Source organism: Canis lupus, chromosome 17 (assembly GCF_011100685.1).
Source record: "Canis lupus familiaris isolate Mischka breed German Shepherd chromosome 17, alternate assembly UU_Cfam_GSD_1.0, whole genome shotgun sequence".
In the NCBI taxonomy this organism is placed as follows: Eukaryota; Metazoa; Chordata; class Mammalia; order Carnivora; family Canidae; genus Canis; species Canis lupus.
In genome coordinates this window covers 51615448-51632743 of record NC_049238.1, presented here as the reverse complement: position 1 = coordinate 51632743, position 17296 = coordinate 51615448, and the positions used below count along the sequence as shown (strand labels likewise).

The 17296-nt window shown below is 53.2% G+C and overlaps 1 protein-coding gene across 1 annotated transcript in view; it reads left to right on the top strand.

Moving 5' to 3' along the window:
- DYSF (dysferlin) overlaps positions 1-17296 on the top strand; it is a 216308-nt gene that overhangs the window by 114789 nt on the left and 84223 nt on the right. The window contains 2 exon segments of the mRNA XM_038561780.1: positions 13857-13950; positions 14487-14564. Coding sequence (XP_038417708.1) covers positions 13857-13950; positions 14487-14564 — 172 coding nt within the window.

Here is a 17296-nt window from a genome sequence, read left to right as displayed (position 1 = left end):
ACAGAAAACAGGCCCAAGATCTGATGGGATGGATCCAGGGAAGGGAGTTGAGACTGGTGGTGGCCCAAGGGGAGCTTCCATCCCTCTCGGGCCTTGATGGTGGGCCAGGTCTAGGGGTGGCAGTATGGGAGAGGAAACCCTCTGGGGGTCATATAATGCTAGATACCTGATAATGTCTTGGGGCCAAGTTGTGGGGTGGCTGAAAGGAGACAGCAGAGCTCTGGGCTGCTTGGGCTCATGCTCAGGCTAGGTGGGAGGAAACTGCTAACCCAGCTGGAGCACCCCCAGCTAGAGGTCTCATGGGCCGGAGCTGGTGTTCGTTGACGCCCCCTGTCCTGTCAGAAAAGGCCTGGCTTGAGCACAGGACAGGGCCTAGGGATAGTCTTGCGGCTCCAGCTGAGGGGTGGGCTCTTGGCAGAGCTCAGAGTCAGGGCCAGGTCTGAGAAGCCTGGGTGGACACCCTGAGGAATAGAAGCTCAATGATATGGGCTACAGAGAGAAAAGGAGTTTAAGGGCTCAGATCGATGAGAGAGACCAAGAGGCGAAACCGGCATTAGGCCGGGCAGGAAATGGGGGTTCACACAGTATCTGGAATTCTGTTTCTGACTCGCTCCTCTGTCTTGGCCTCGTTCTCACACTGGCTCACTCTGGGTGGTAACAAAGATGGTGCCTATAAAAAAGGCCAACATCAACTTTACAGCCAGCAAAGCCCTGCTAGATAAAATAGCACAGCCCACCTGGCATCCTCTATTTTCCTCACATCTGGAAACCACAGAGAGGAGAGTGCTATTTTCTCCATAATGCCGTGACAGTCTTGGGTGTGACTGACTGGCTGTCATGGTCATGTGCCCATGCCAGCCTGAGGGTGAGGAATGGAATGTTCGGATTGGCTATCCTGGGTCATGCTCCTTTTTTGTAGTTGACAGCACCATCAGGAGGGGGAGAAGAGCATCTGGGAAGGAAAAAAAAAACAAAAACCCTGCAAACAGTGCTGGGCAAAGAGCTACGGATGATGGCCATAGGACTCAGTTCAATGAACAATAGGGAGCCAGCATGGATTGTTGAGCAGAGGAATGCTCTGGTTAGAGCTGGACTTCTGGGCTATTAATCAAGTAGCCATGGAGGATGGTTGGCGTGGAAGAATGGAGACCATCAGGAGACCATCAGGAGTCTTGGCTAGTGATCTGGGATGAGGTGACATCTGTGGGGGGAGCTGGGGGCCAGAGTAGAGGGAATTACAGTGGCAGAGCTTGGGGAGGGTCATAATGGCCCAGAGGTTCTGCTGGGTGCATGGCATGGCTTCTCCCACTGCCGGGCCATAGGGTGGGCGGGGTGGGCCTGGGGCTGCGATGAGTTCATGGTTGGCCCTGGCAAGTCTGACACACACGGTTAAGTGCTGTGTGAAGAAGGCGGATCTGGCAGCTGCTTTCCAGGCCGCCCAGTGCAGGGAGGCCAGGGCCGTGGGAGAGAGGACGCGAGGCTGGAGGTAGCCAGAGACACATGGACGGAAGTGTGGATGGGTTCTGGGGCTGGCCAGGATCTGGGGGAAGAAGATGAGCAAGACTGGGGACCCACTGCCAAGCTTTCATGGCTCGGTGACTGGGAGAATGAAGGGGGGCACTTCCCAGAAACAGAGAAACCAATCCGTTTATTCTTTATGCGGGAGAGAATGTCGTGAGGGAGCATTGAAATCAAATGTCAAGTCAACAGACATGGGGAGGTGGTTGATTGTGAAGCTGATGGGACTCGCCTGTGAGGCGCAGGAGAAGCCAACATAGTGAAGCCCTCTGCGTCCTGGGGGAACTTGGCTGACATAGAGAACCAGAAGGCAGACAGCGGTTGGAGAGGCTGGATCCCACAAACCTGGAGTTGGAGGACACAGTTTTGGAAAGTCTTTAGGTGTGGCCAGCATTTGGATAGGGCCACAGGCCCATTTGACTGTAACTATCTGGACCACTCTGTACTTCAGTGAATGAATCTCCATCAGCACCTACACACACACACACACACACACACACACACACACACACACACACCTTGACCCCTTCATGGTCACCCATATATGCGTCTGTCCCTGAATCTGCTGTCCTCTATCCTGGGAGGTACTGATGCTCCAGCAAGGCACCAGGGCTAAAGTCCACCCTGCATCATGGGAGCAGATGGTACAGTCGTCTGGGTGCCAAGACCCACCTGCTGTCTTGAGTACTAGTCCTGCCCACTGCTCATTGATGTCTGCTGATTCACTTGGTGGGAGCCATGGTGGGATGGGCCAGGCTTCCCAGTGGAGCAGGTTTGGCTTGAATTCTCCTTCCTAGCTGCAGACAGGTCACTTATCCCTTTAGCAACTCTGTTCCCTCATCTGTAAAAGTCACCGCATCCTAAGGTCATTGTAAGGGATAACTACATGACACATGTAAAGAAGTGCTTCTTGGGCTTAGTGAATGTGGGAACAGTGTGTGGGGTCTTGTTAAAATGCACACTCATGATTCCATGACTGGGTGAACCTGAGATGTCTGCATTTCTAAGAGGATTCCAGGTGAGGCCAATGCTGCTGGTCTGAGGACCATCTTTGAGTGGTGAGGATGTGAAACAATATATTGTGCATCAGGAAGATGAGAGAGGTGGTCACATCATCCCATTCCCCTACTTGGATGCCTTTCTGAGAGGCAAGGGTGTATCTGTTACTTGGTGAAGGTGTGTGGCCAGGGTCCTAGAGAGGGAAACAGGGAATGACGACATGTTCTCCTTGCTCCCTAGTGAGAGAAAAGTAATCTTCACTTCTAAGAATCCCCTGATCTGATGGTGGAGGCCTGGCCTATGGAGTCTTGGCTAGTGATCTGGGATGGAGCCCCTCCCTGTCTGATTCACACATGAGTACAAATAAACCCAATAGGGTCTGCATCTTTGCAGTGCTGGAGGGCAGAATAAGGGTCATTCCAGAATGATGGTGTCTAATGAGGGAGGCTTCTTGGAAGAGGATGTTTGGAGGCAGACCTTGAAAGAGTCTAGGGAGGCACTGTGGGTGGTGGTCAGGTGGACTTCCTGGTAATCTGACATTTCTGGATGTTTGGGCCTGAGGACTAGGCCTGCGGCGCCCCCTTGCCTCCTACCACCCCTCTCCTGGCCCACAGGTCCACCAGCAGGCTGCGCCTTGCTTGCCAGTTTTCCTCCTGAAGACATCTTGCTGGAAGGCAGGCCCTGTCTGCTCATTAGCACCGGCAGCCTTTCCCTGAAACCTTCTGCTGGGGCCAAGCCTGGCTCCCTCCGTGGAGCGGGAGGCCCTGGCTCCGTCTGCTAATCGTCTGCTGTCTCCATCCCGAGTATTATTTTATTTTCGTATTATTCTTTTTCCAGCTAATATCCTGGCATTCCCAAAGACACCGGTTTCATAATCTTCCTGGCGTTCCCAGGGAGCTGGGAAGCAGAGCACAAAGCTGCTATTATAGCCTGTTCCATCCAGCCTCCCTCTCCTCGCCCCACACCCCTTGCTGCCGCCACCGCCGGCTCCCACCCAGGCACCCCTTCCTGACGCCACCAGCCTCTCTGGGAACTCTGGTGACGGCTGCTGGGATGAGCTCACAGAATCCATCCTGTCGCCCTTGCCCTGGGCCTGCCCTCCATGCGCAAGGATTTTTCCAGAGCCCTGTCTCTGTGCTTGGCCTCGAGTGTTAGGAAAGGTTTTCTGAGATGCCAGAGCTTGGGCAGGAGGGAAGGAGATGGGGACTCAGCAACATGTGCTCATAGCCTTAGAGATTTTTAGAGCTGGAAGGAACTTTCATGTTTGAAAGGTGCTCTCCACCTGGCTTTGGATCCCCTTGAAATCGGACGCATAGTTATGGGTGTGTGGGTGTGATCTGTGTGTGCAAGTGTGTCTGATGTGTAAACACATGGATGATATGTGTGCACACACAAGCTGTGTGCCATGTGACTGTGTGTGTGATATGTATGTGCACATATGTACGGATGTGTATGATGTGTGCACACCTGTGATATACGTGTATGTGCAACGTGTGTGTGTGTGTGTCTTTGATGTGTAAATTCAGGTCTAGGGTCCGTGGTTTTTTCCAATTCTCAAGGGACTTTAGAACCCCAAAGAGGATAAGAATTACTAAAATCCATTTTACCATGCGCCAGAGATCAGGCTGACAGCTTTATGTGCATGGTCTTATTTTATCCTCACAGCGCCCCCAGAAGACTGGATTCTATTATTATACCCATTTTACAGTTGGGGATACCAAGTTTCCAGAACTGTACTGCCTAATACAGTAGCCACGAGCCACATGAGAGTATTTAAATTTACCTTTAGAGTAATTAAAATAAGAATTTACTTCCATAGTCACATGAACCACATTTCAAGTGCTCAATAGCCACACCTGGTTCATGGCTACCATATTGGACAGTGTAGCTATAGAACAGTTTCATCATTGCAGAAAGCTCTGCTGGACAATGCTGTTCTAGAACAAGTCTGAGCCCCTAATATTACTCCAGAAGAAACTGAGCTCTGAGAGGGGGCTTGCCCAGCGGCATAGAATGGCTAGTTCTAGAATCAAGGCCGGACAGTGGGCTCTTCTGTCCCCGAAGTACATACTCCTATTCCCTTTAGGGCATAATGTCTTCCTCCTAGAGAAGGCCCTCGAGTGGGGTCCTAGGGAGGGTCCTGGGCAGCTGGCTGGAGTCCTTGGATGTTGGCATCACTTTTCTTGTGTAGCCATGTGACTTGACTTCCCTGAGAGGCAGGGCAGCTAGAGAGGAAGGAGCTGGCACCATGACCCCCACCCTGAGAAGCCTCTAGTTGGTTGTCCAAAGTCTGAGTCCTGGCTGGAAGTGGAGAGGATCTACAGAGACAGGATAGCAAGCCCAAGCCTAAGGATGGAGATGGGCAGGTGGGAGTCAGAAGTGCTGGGAAGGGGAGTCAGGGAAGGGTAATGGTGCCAGAGAGGAGTAATTTGGGATTTGAGCTGCTTGAGGAGGAGGTCAGATGTGGGTGAGGAGGGGAGAGTCCGTCTCTGTGCCTGGGTAAAGCTCTGCTGTATGCAGAGTACCCAGACCTAGTTCCTGGAGCAGGCATTTTGACCTGCTCATCTGGGAGCAGCATCTGTGAAGTGAGAGGGGTTTGCCTCATAAAGTAACCAAAATCCCCACTGAGTCTGCCAGGCAGGAGAGGCGGTTCTGTGTTTCCCTGGATTCTGTTTCTTAAATATGCTACTTGAGCACCTGTTCTATACCTGGTTTTGTGCTAGCAGGAGCTGATTGAAGGCTGGCTGGTCTCTCCAGCAGGGGCCTCCCTGCCCCCTTGCTGTCCCACATGGAAGGACCATTTGGATGGTTCCTTCAAATTGGTGGACCCCAGGATCTGTCTCATTCAAGATTTGAAGGCTGACGTCTGGAGGGTCCAACCGTGTGTCTGTGTGCTCAAGACAAAATGGCAGCACACAGGCATGCATGGGTGCTGAGGAGTGTGTGTGTCACAGCTGGGCAGATGTGTTGGGTGCCCCATCTCTGTACAGTATCATTGTATGCGCACTGGGGTCTACATCTTTGGTTGCTAGGGTGACCTTATAACTTGTTGTCTGAGACACTCTTCATAATTATGCTGGGAAACAGGCGTAAGCTAGGGCCATCCCAGACAAACGGGGACATACGGTTGTCCTAATTATGGAGGTACTCTGGCAGGGGTCAAACCTGCTTGAGCATTCTCTGCAGCCTCCAATTTGGAGACACGGAAAGCCTAGAGGGGCACTTGTGCACACATGCATACGCGCAGATGCTTGAGCCAGCCCACACGTGGCACTGTGGATTCTCCAGGTTTCCTGATTCCATTCCCAAGCTCCCCAGGGGCTGGCCGGTAGTTTTGCAAGGATTTTTGCAGCTGCTTCCAAGCTCCTGCTCCAGCTGTAAATTAAATGGGGTTGCACCCTTTCCTGCTATTCTACTTAAGGTTGCAATCAGCCCTGATTAGGAAGGGAGGTCTGTGTTCCCGAGTTCCCTCTTTTAAAGTGTTCTCCTCCTTTGGCCTGGCCTGCTAGCCTGTGTGGGGTTTCCCTGGAAGCTGAGGCTGGGCGGCCAGGGCTGTGATGTGGGCCCTGGGCTCCCCAAGGCCCTGACTTGGCGCTCAGCCCTGTCCTGCCCCTGAACCCTGCTCAGGTGTCTGGTTCTGACAGGGAAGCAGAAGCTGGGAAGAGCCCTGAGGGGCTGCTGGGAGACCCCCGGCTCTGCCAGTTATTTTGTTGTACCATCCTAGGGAAGACACTGACCTCTCTGGGCCCTAGTTTTTTCACTTTCAGGATAGAGGTGGTAATAGCAAAAATAATAAGCTCCCTTTACAGAGCAGGGGTTAGCAAGCCATAGCCTACAAGCCAAGTCCATCCTCGGCCGTCTTGTGTAGACAGGGCTTTATTCACACATGACTGTGCTCATTTGTGTCTTCAATGTCTGTGGCTGCTGTCCTGCTACAGTGGCAGCTCAGGAGTTGCGACAGAGACCATATGGCCTGCAAAGGTGAATGTATTTACTCTTTGGCTCTCTATGAGCAATGCTAACCAGCCATTCTAGAGCCTGTGCCTGTGCCTGTGCCAGGCACTGCCCTCTGCCCTGTCTGTGTTTTATCTCCTTTAACTCCCCTGTGATCCCAAGAGATAGGGTTTATTATTATTCCCATTTTACAGATGAGCAAATTGAGGTAGAGAGAAGGCAAGTCATAATGATTCTAGTGGTGTTTCCTCACATGACTGTTACGAGAAATTCTATGGATAATGGTGGGGTTGTACAGAGTTTATAGCATACTACCCTACATTGCTGTTTGTTACTTGGATGTCCCAGCAAAGCCAATAGTGAAGGAGAGGTCCTGGCAGTTCACCCTAGAGCATACTAGTCAGTGTTTAATAACCAGAAAAAGAATCCAAAAAACAAACCCAACCCAGTTTGTAGTACGTGTTGGTTTCCATGGTGTAAATATCCCTGCTGTGGCCAATTTCAAGCTAGCCGTGTGACGTCACCGAGAGTGGAGGTAGGAGGAGATGGGCCATAGCAGATGGTTATATAGTGTTTCCAGCCCACAGATACATTAGATATAAATACCCTCAGGAGTGGAATAATAGTCAAAAGTTGTAAAATGATTAGGAAGTGATGAGTTTGAGTATTTATCACCTTTTTTTAAAAAAAAATGTATTTATTTATTTTAGAGGGTGTGGGGAGGAACAGGAGGAGAGGGAGAGAGAATCCCAAGCAGGACCCATATGCAGCACAGAACCCAGTGCAGGGCTTGATCCCACGACCCTGAGGTCATGACCTGAGCTGAAATCAAGAGTCAAATCAAGATTGACCCACCTCTTGAAAAAAATTTCTGTAGTTATAAATTTATAAGACTTAATTGTTACAAATGGCCGTGTTTAACACCCAGCTTGCAAAACACCTGAAAACTTCATAATCTGCTCTTCTGATGATGGAGGCCAGCGCCAGCACTTGGTGCTTTTGGGGGGCCCTGATGCTGTTTACATAAAAGATAGGGGCCCCGGTAATAGCCTTCCTAACAGCTCTGTCACCTGTGTTGTCTGGGCCCATCAGGCACTGGACCTGAGCCCTACTCAGGAAGCCAGGAGGGTGGCTGCTTGACTCTGATGGCACAGAGGGTTTCCCAAGAGTCCCCTGAGATTCCGCCAAGGCCCTGTTGTTTCCTTCCTGACCTCCATGGTGTGGCTGTGGTGGCTCTGTCCTCTGCTTGCTCGGTCCTGGGGGCCCTCTGCTCAGCCAGTCATTTTGCTTCATTCACCACTGCTCTTGCCCCTTCATCTTCCATCCTGCCTCCAGGTTATAGATCCTGAGCGAGCTCCCTGGGCCCTGTATGAATGAGGCATTAGACCATGCTAAAGGGAGAGGGTGTGTGTGCATGTGTGTGCATGTGTGTGTGTGTGTGTGTGTGTGTGTGTGTGTATGACCAACAACCAGTGCAATAGGAGGAATTTTACACATGCTAGTGATCTGGTGCTCCGTCTTGGATCCAATTTAGGCGGGACGAGGGGTCCCCTTCGTAGGCTGCTTGTTTTCCCAGAATTGTTCATCTCTTCCTGGTGTGGTGGCTGCATCAAGGTCCTGGGGCAGGAGTCCTTAGCAGATAAGGTGGGTTTGGCCACTGGCTCTGGGGACCCCCAGGGCAGCCCTGCCCAATCTGGGAGGGAGAGAGTTCCTGCACTCTTGAGATCAGGCTCTTCCCGGGAGCCAGGGCTGCCAGCCGGGCAGTGGTGGGTTGGATGCTTCCCAGTCCCCTGGGCGAGCAGCAGGATCCCTTACACAGCTAGCCCCAAGATGGAGTGTGTGGCCACAGACCACAGTCTGGGAGTCGCATCGGCATGAGCTATGGAGGCAGGAATGTGGCTGTGGGAAACCCAATGCCCGGGGCCCGGTGGGGCTGGGGAAGAGAGAGTGGTGTGTGGGGCGGGGGTGAAGGGTGGGTGGACACAAAGCGAAGCATCAGCTCCCACTGCAGCCTGACTCTCTGCCCAGGGCTCTGAGCGAGAGCAGAAGCAAGCTGCCTTCCTCTCATAGTTTTCCCTGCCCCAGCTTTTCCCCTTCAGCTGAATCTTCCCCTAAGCTCTGGGGGACGGGCATCTAGCATGCTGCTGCTCCCCTTGTGCCCACACTCTTCTCTTTCCCCTCCTCTAGGAAGCTTTCCTGAATGCAGCCTTCCAAGGGTCCACTCCATTCTGTTTCACCCTCGAGATGGCCCCACTGGGGGGTGGGTCCATATCGCTTGCTCTTTCTGCAGTGGCATCCCCCTCTGAGCCCCCTGAGGGAAGGAAGGTGCTGTCTGATGTACATTTTCCTGACTCTTCTCCTGAGACCCAAGGCCTGAATGCTGCCCACATGGTTTGGAGCAAGGAATGCTGGTGATTCATTTTATGTGACAAATCTTCATTGGATGAATGCTAAGTGCCTGATGCTGGGCTGAGTAAAGGGGTTAGAGGAGCGTATGTGCCTTGCCCAGACACATCAGGTGATGGATGCAGGAGACCTAGGAGATGCTGAGGAGGGGCTGCCACTGAAGGCATGGTGGCCACAGTGGTATCTAGAACTCTGGTGACTGAGGTGAGGGAAGAGCTCAAGGTAGATTACCTGAGAGGGCACTCGAGGTGGAGAAAACAACCTGTGCAAAGGTTCTGAGGCAGAGAAAAGGTGATGGATTCCAAATTTAAAGAAAAAAGAGATTAAAGAGGGGGAATATATTGTTTTAGCATGAGACTGGAGAGTTGAAAGACTCAAACTGACTCCACCAGCACCCTTTACTGAGTGCTGCTTATGTGCCAGGAACCTGCCAAGGGCTGTGGGTGCCTCACCACATTCAATTTTCAGCAGTAGGTCTCCACTGGGGGCAATTTCTATCCCCCATCCCATCCCTCAGGGGAAATTTGACAATATCTGAAGATATTTTGGGAGGTCAGGGAGCTATGGGGATCTAGCAGGTAGAGACCAGGGATGCTGCTAAACATCCAACAATGGACAAGACAGGAAAGGACTAGCAGGAATAAGGTGCCTCCCAGAAGCTCTCAAATCAGGTTTTCTTTCTTTCTTTTTTGGGGGGGATTTGTTTTTTTTTTTTTTTTTTTTTTTTTTTACATTTGTTTTTATTGAAGTTCGATTTGCCAACATATAGTATAATAACCAGTGCTTATCCCATCAAGTGCCCTCCTCAGTGCCCATCACCAAGTCCAAATCAGGTTTTCATGAGGCTTCATCATTTGCTTTGAGAGAAATTCTGGAGTGTGAGCCCCACTTTTGTACACATGAAAACCAAAATATACCTCCTAGTGAAGGAAGCGTGACATGGGATTATCTGTTACTATATAGACTGATCGCCCAACGTGGGTGACAGGCTGGCTTTTGTCACCAGCTTCCCCCCAACCCCACCCCATAGCTTACACTGTTGCTCTCTCCTGAGGTGACCTCCTTCTCTTGTTCACCTGCCCTCCAGGTGTGTACCGAACACCTGCTGTATGTGAGGGGACCTGGGCTGGTGACAGAGACCTCACATAGCTCTCAGTGGGAGGGCACAGATGGGTGAGTGGGGACAGGGGGTGCTAGATGCCCTAAGAGGAAGTTCAGGGCATGGTGGAAGCACATGGGAGGCGAGCTTACTCGTCCTTGCAGGGTGACCTTTGAGGACGAGGCTGGACACCGAAGGAGAAAGAAGGGAAAGAAAGCAGCAGACAGACCCATGTGCAAAAGGCTCAGGAGCAAGAAAGGGGGGTTGAGCCTGAAGGTCATCAGGCTGGAGGTGTTTGGGGGCATCCAGACTTGTGGGGGCTCAGTTCAGAGGCTGTGGCTAGGGTGGGAGGGAGGGCTGGCCTCCCCTTTGCTCGCAGGGTCTGAAGAGGATGCATGCAGAGCCCGGGCTGCCCTGTGAAGGTCCGTGGACCAGAAGATGGAAAGACATTGGCCAGCGGTGTGGGTGGAATCCTGCCCAGGGTGGGAAGCAGGGGGCCTGCTGGGCTGGGGCTTCGCCGGGAGGGACTGAACTTTAGTGCATGGTCTCCTGGCCTGGCTGCTGGTTCTCCTGGCTTCTTCTCAGCAATCCCCATGTGTCCTTTTGAGCTGGGGGAAGAAGGAAGGGAGGAGGCAGGTTTCTCCTCGAGGGGCAGCCTGGGGGCTAGGGGGGGTGGCAGAGAGCCCCATGGCCCCCCTACTCTGGAGGCAGGACAGGTGGAAAAGCCCCTGCCGTGTGGGGGCATTCCTCCCTCTGATGGACATTATTACTCTGGGCCAAGCACTGAGCTAGGTCCGAGACACCTGGCACCTGCCTTCATAGAAATCCCAGGGAGGGGGACACCTTTTCTGATCACAGGAAGGTGGACTGCCTTTGGACAGAGACCCAGAAATTGCTGCCCGAACCCCAGACAGAGGTGTTTTGGTGGAAGTGGTGCCCATGGGAGGCAGCTAGGGAAGGCTATCTGGAGGAGGCATGGGGTGAGTGGAAATGTGCACTGGCAGCTGTCAGCACATACGGAGGTCCCTGTAGGTACTGGGAGGGGGCAAAGGAGTTATGGGTCCCCTGGGAGCCAGAGGCAGCCTCCCTCCCTTCACTCACCTTAGCACCTGACTCATGGGGGGCACAAGTGTGTTGCCAGGCTGAGGCAGAGGGGCCACAGGGTCCTGGGCCTTCCACCCTGCCTCCAGCTGAACCCCCTCCCACTGAAGCACACTGTGCTGCAGGTGTTACAGGTTGTTGCACTCAGGGGTGGGGGGCACTGGCCACTGCACTGCTTCCAGTGTTCTGCTCTGCTTTCCTTGGTGTCATGCACCTGATGCCTGGGGTGGCCTGCTGGGCCCCCTAGGTCCAGCCCTATGTGGGGCCTTGCAAATCCTGAAACTGGGAGCTGTCAGCTGTTGGCCTTGGTGCATGCTCTGGCGGGATGCCAGGGTAGCATGGCCAGGCCAAATGCCTTCTCAGGGGTGGGGGGACGCCCAGGATGCCTTGGGTCCACACCTCTTCAGGAGACAGGCGTTCAGGAGTGATGGCCTTTGGGCCTTTGGGTCTTTCCCTGTCATACTATAGTATGACATCCCTCCCTGTTATCCTGCTTTGGGCACGTGTGTGTGTGTGCATGTGTGTGTTGAGAGACTGATTGCTTGATTGATTGCTTTTGATTTCTGCCCAGGGCTGTGGCTCCTGAAATGTCCACTTTTCCAGCTTCTGGAATAATTTTGAAAAAGTATGAGGTATATGGATACCGCCCCTGAGAATAATTGCGAGTTTTATAGTTTATGACCTACTCTGCTCCTGCCCCACCTCTGCCTTATTTCTCATATAAGATCATTAACAGCAAACATTTACTGAGCATTTATTATGTGCCGGGAGGTGTGCTAAGAACAACATGTAATGTTTCTCCTTAACAACCACAGCAACTCTGTGAGATAGATACTGTAGAATTATTCCAAGTTTACAGAGACTTGTTCAGAGAGGTTAAGCAAGCTGCCCAAAGTCACACAGCCAATAAATGTCAGGACTTGAACTGGAGTCCCAGCAATCTGGTTCTAGAGCTTGTGTTGGAGTTGTGATCAAAGTAAGGGGGCCACTGAAGGGGAGTGTCCTGTGGTGGGATCCAGAGACAACCTGGTTGAAGCTGGACCTTAGTGAGTTCCCTGGAAGAGCAGATGAACCTGTCTTTCCTGTGTGGGTGTTTTATGAGCCCTTTTGCAGGAATGGAGCAGAGGAAGACCTGGCCTACCTTTAGGATGCATTTCTTTGTTGACCCAGAATGACCAGGGCAGGCTTTCCCTGGGTGTCCTAAGATGCCCTGAAGATGGGGATGGGGGGTAGATTGGGATGGTCAGTGACACTTCCAGCTAGGGAACAGCAAGAGCTTGTGATGGAGCAGGTGTGAGTCTTGGCCAGCTTGAACTGCCTACAGCTGAGGGTTGGGTTTGGGGGAGGGAAGCCCTGGTGTTGAATGGGAAAACGGGGCAGGTAACCTGAGGTCTGATCAGGACCCTTCAGGTATTGAGTGCCAGCAAAGGATTTGGGCTATGGGTAGCAATGCTGGTTCTGGTTCTGGGTGTGGGCAGATCCGAAGTGAGAAGGCAGGCAACCAGGGAGGCTTCAAGGAGGCAACAAGGGATCTGGGACTGGGCCCTAAGAGTGGGCGTGACTTGGAGAGGAGGATGCAGAAGTGGCCATGCATCTTGTATTTGGAGGCACTAGGCCTGTGGGAGAGGTTGAGATTTCTGGGAGATGGTTGTGGCCAGGTGGTGGGCAGGGCGGAAGGTCCTGGCAGGTGGCCACTCTGGTTGGGCCAGTCCAGATGAACAGGCCATTGGCGGTGATGCCAGAGTTTTCATTCACACACAAGGGTTTGTGTGCTTGTGTGTTGGGAAGAGGAACTGGGCAAGAGAGTGGAGTAGGTGACAGTTGGGGTGGGGGGGAGTGGGGGAGATGGGTGAGGGACCTGGAGAAATCTCTCAAAATGCAGAGGGAACAGTCTCCAGCTCTCCGGAGTCCCTCTGCTGGGCTCTGGGCCATAGGATGTTGGTGAGCTTGCCAAGAAAGCCAAGTCTGGAGGCTGGGCTATGTGGTGACCAGCACTTTTCCTATTCTTGTGGGTTGTGGGGGCCTTGGTCCCTGCTGGGTCCCTGAGCACCCCCCCCCCCAAACCATGCAGGATGCCAGTGAGAGGCTGCAGTGTGGCAGAGGTGGTGCGGGATACACCTGAGGGGTAGGCACCTAGTCCAAGGAAGTTGGTGTATGGCCCAGTGGTTAAACCCAGTGCCAATGAGGACAAAGCCAGGGGGATCGACAGGCTAGTTTTATGTGCAGTACACTGACAGACTGGCTTCCGAACCTGAGTGCAGACCTGCCCTGCCTCTTGTTCCTGTCCTTGTCCTGGCCACAGTCTGCACCCTCTTTCACCCACAGCTCAGAGGGAGCAGTGCAACTTCTCCCAGAGCTGGGACCCAATGTCCAGATATGCAGGGGTAGACAGAGATGGTAGACTGGGCCCTCTAGATTTGGCTTCTCTTAACTCATCCCGGTAGGGAAAATCCCCATTGGATTCTCTTCCCTAGAGTCCTTCCTTCTATCAGACTCTAACCTCCTGGGCCATAATCACTCAAAATTCCATTCTGGCTTGTCTGGCCTCCACTGGAAAGGGAGAACAATTTCCCTGTGAACTTGACAGTGGAGTCTGGGGATGCTGTAGGAGGATGTGCTACCCTGGTTAGTAAAATTAGGGACTAATGGCCCAGTCTCAGCAGCTGAAGAGCGTTGTCTAGAGGTTTCCTGCCCTGGGCATCTGACTCCCTTGTACCGGTCTCCTGGCACCCCCAGGCTCTGGGACCTGAATCTGCCATGACCAGCTCTGTTTCTCCAGGGTGGTGTGGTAGATGACAGGAGTGAAGATTCCGTGTCCGTGTCCACCTTGAGCTTTGGAGTGAACAGACCCACGATTTCCTGCATCTTTGATTGTAAGTGATGCTTGGTGGTATCTTTGGGGGTGATGTGGATGGGTGTGTAGCCTTATGCTTGTTTTCACGGGGTTATGTGGTCAGGTGTATACAGGGAGAATTGAGTCTATGTGCTTTGTGGTGGGTCATTGTCTTTTGTGGGGTGGGCATGTGCACACGCACATTTGTGTGCACAGGCACACATCCCTTTATGTGTGGCGTGTGCATCAACTCTGTGCTCAGAATCAGGCATTCAGGGCCCTGTGCATTCTGGCTGCCCCCATCGTTTATTTGGCTTCTCGTTCTCCTTCTCCTCCATCCTCTCCTCGCAGCTCTCACCAGGCCCAAGGACATGACGCTCAGGTGTCTACCTTTGAGCCGTGGTCTGTTCTGATCCTGTGAGCGGCTCACTCCCACAGAGTGTGACATATGTCATTTCTATCACTCAGATCCTTCATCTATTGCCTTTCCTAGGGTAGACCCTACCCTTGCCCCAGCTGTAGCTCTTAGCCACCCCTGGCCCCTCACTTGGTATCTCTCTTTCTTCCTTGGTGCAGATGGGAACCGCTACCACCTACGCTGCTACATGTACCAGGCTCGGGACCTGCCCTCGATGGACAAGGACTCTTTTTCTGGTAGGTGGGAAGGGAGTTGGGGACCAGGGATTGAGAGTTGGGAGCTGAGCCAACAGGTCTTTAGACCACAGGAAACGTGGCGCAGGGTTTCTCCTGTGGGTGGGAGCGTGGCTGCTTGTTGGATGCGTGGAGGTGGCTGATGTTGCCAGGGTCCACTGTGCTTTCTGGTTGTCAGGTGGCCTGCTCGACTCCTCTGCAGGGTTTGGCTTTGTTGACCATCACCTCCTTCTGAAAGTCCCTCTGGCCTTGGCCCCCAGGAGAAGTATCCAGGGTCCCCTGCAGCCTCCTGCTGCTCCACCTGCTCCTATTCGGGAGCTTCCCAGTCTGATGGTCCTGATGGTCTGCCTGTGTCCTCTTCTCTGGGCACTGAGGTCCCCTCACTTTCCCTGGCTTCAGGAACCACTCATGTTAGAGAAGCTTCTAGGCCTTTAGTTCACAGGAGCCCTTAGATCCAGCCACATCTTAGGTAGCTCCCCTGGATGCCTCACTGGCTCCTTGGTTCCCATCCACACTGAACTCCCTGTGCCCCTGCCCCTGATCCAGGCCTTTCCTCATTACCCACTGTGGTCCCGGCATCACATCAGCACTTGTCTATTGCCTATCAGTTTGGAAGCCATGAGTCATCTAGTCCTGTTGATTCTGGCTTCTGAAATATGTCTCGGAGATATTTCTGAGGACTAGCCTCACCCCTTCTTACCTGGACACAGGGTCATCTCCGGGCCACCTTCACCTTCCACACTGCCTCAGAAGGATCTGGTCACGTCACTACTCTGATTTCCCATGTAGACACTGGGAGAGAAATCCCCAACTCTCAGCCCAGCAGACAGCTCCTTTGTGGATTGGACCCCCATGGACCTCATCAGTGGCACCTTCCCCTAGTTCGCCTTTAACCACTAGCTCTGGCCTCACCAACTTTCATCAGCGTTTGTGGAGCTCTCCCATGTTCCTGGCCTTCATACTCAGTGCTCTTTCTGCCTCGAATGCATTCTCTCCCAATTTTTAACTCAACAAACTTCTACTCATTCTTTAAGATCCAGCCCAGACGCTCTGACTTTTCCCTTCCTTAACACTTGGCAAGCGCCCCACCCCCACCTCTCTCAGAGCCCTGACCACTGTGTGGACCGATTGCTTTTTTCTTTCCCACCCTGACTGTGAGTGGCCTCCAGGAAGAGCTTTGTCTTGAGCCCACAGCACTAAGTATCTAAAGAACTAACACTTACCGAGTGCTCACTATGAGCCCAGGCATTTCCCTGGCATCAGTGCATGTGACCCTTACATCTCTCTCAGACATAGGTGTTTCACGTACCCATTTTACAGGTGAGGAAACAGAGACGCAGACAGCTTAACTAAATTACTTGAGGTCAAATAGCCGACAAGTGCATCCCAGCCTCCAAATGCTTGCCACTTACTTGAGTAGAAGTGACTTCTTCTGTCAGAGGGGTCTCTTCTGTTCCCAGGATGGTACTGCAGCTCATAGCCACCTGCCTCTCCTGCTCCCAGCCCTGCTCCTCCCCCACGTGGGGGACCACTCTCATTCCTCACCCCCAGCAGCTGTGTTTCCCTGCATTCTCTCCTCTCAGTGGCCTGTTTTCCAGCCCCGGGCAGCCAGGCACATGGTGAATAGAGCACTTTCTCTTCTGTGCTTGGGGTCCTGGGGGTCTGACAGCACCTTCTGAAGAGCATATGCAAAACCCATATGCAGGGATTGGTGGGCCCTGGGTGGATGTGTGCAACTGGCCCTTGCTGGGAACCTGCCAGGTTGCTCAGTGACAATCAGAACGTATGCCATGCGGAGAGAAAAGAGGTGGATTCATTCATAGCCTTGCTTCTTCTTTGGCAGGCACGAGAGGTGGGGATGCAGGTGGCGGGGTTGTGTGGGCATGTGGCGAGGGGGTGGGCAGCCTTTGTCCTCCTTGGCCTGGGACTGGCCGAGGACCCTGGAGGGAGGGAGCCCCTCCTAAGAAGCCCATGCCAGGAGGCGGCACACCCCCCCGGGGACCACAGGCAGGGTCAGCCTGGTGCTGGCCTGTGGGAGATGTCACACTTTCCATCCCAGCCCCACCCCCTCCCCCAAATAAACATCCCCTGAGCTTTGAGGGCACTACCCAGGGCTTCCTCAGAGGCCGCTGGCTTCTGAATGAAAGGCCTGATTGACCAGCTGCTGGAAAGGAAAACAGCAGCCAACATGGGTGAACCTATAAAATCCAGAGTGTTTATTTTCACTCCCAAACCCTAAACCAAAGCCATTTTTCCCCTGGCACTGACCCTGGGGCGGCTGGCGGCCGGAGGCTGTGCGTGGCCACCAGCTGGCATTTCTCGGAGGAAACTCATGTGTGAATCCAGAATGTCTGGGGCCGGGGGAGGGTCTAGTGCAGTGTCTGTGGCTGGTATCCTCCTCCAGCCTGCCTGCTGGGTGTCTGGGGTGGAGAGGGCTCTCCTCCAGAAGTGCTCGATTGACTCTGACCTGTGGTGCTCTGGGCCTTTCCAGCAGCAGTGGGCTCCAGGGGCCCCAAGCTGTGCTCTTCACTTGTCCCTTGAGGGGTGGGCCTTGAGGCTGCCGAAAGGCTGGGGCTGTGTCTGCCTCCTCCTCTCTGGACCAGGGTTTGGAGGGACATACTGGAACTGCCCAGGGAACACTTATTGTATAATATTAAACTCAGGCAGGAAAGGGAGGCTTGTGGAGATGCTCTGTCCAGGTTGCCTGAGTATCCCACCTCAGGTGTGGTTTGAAT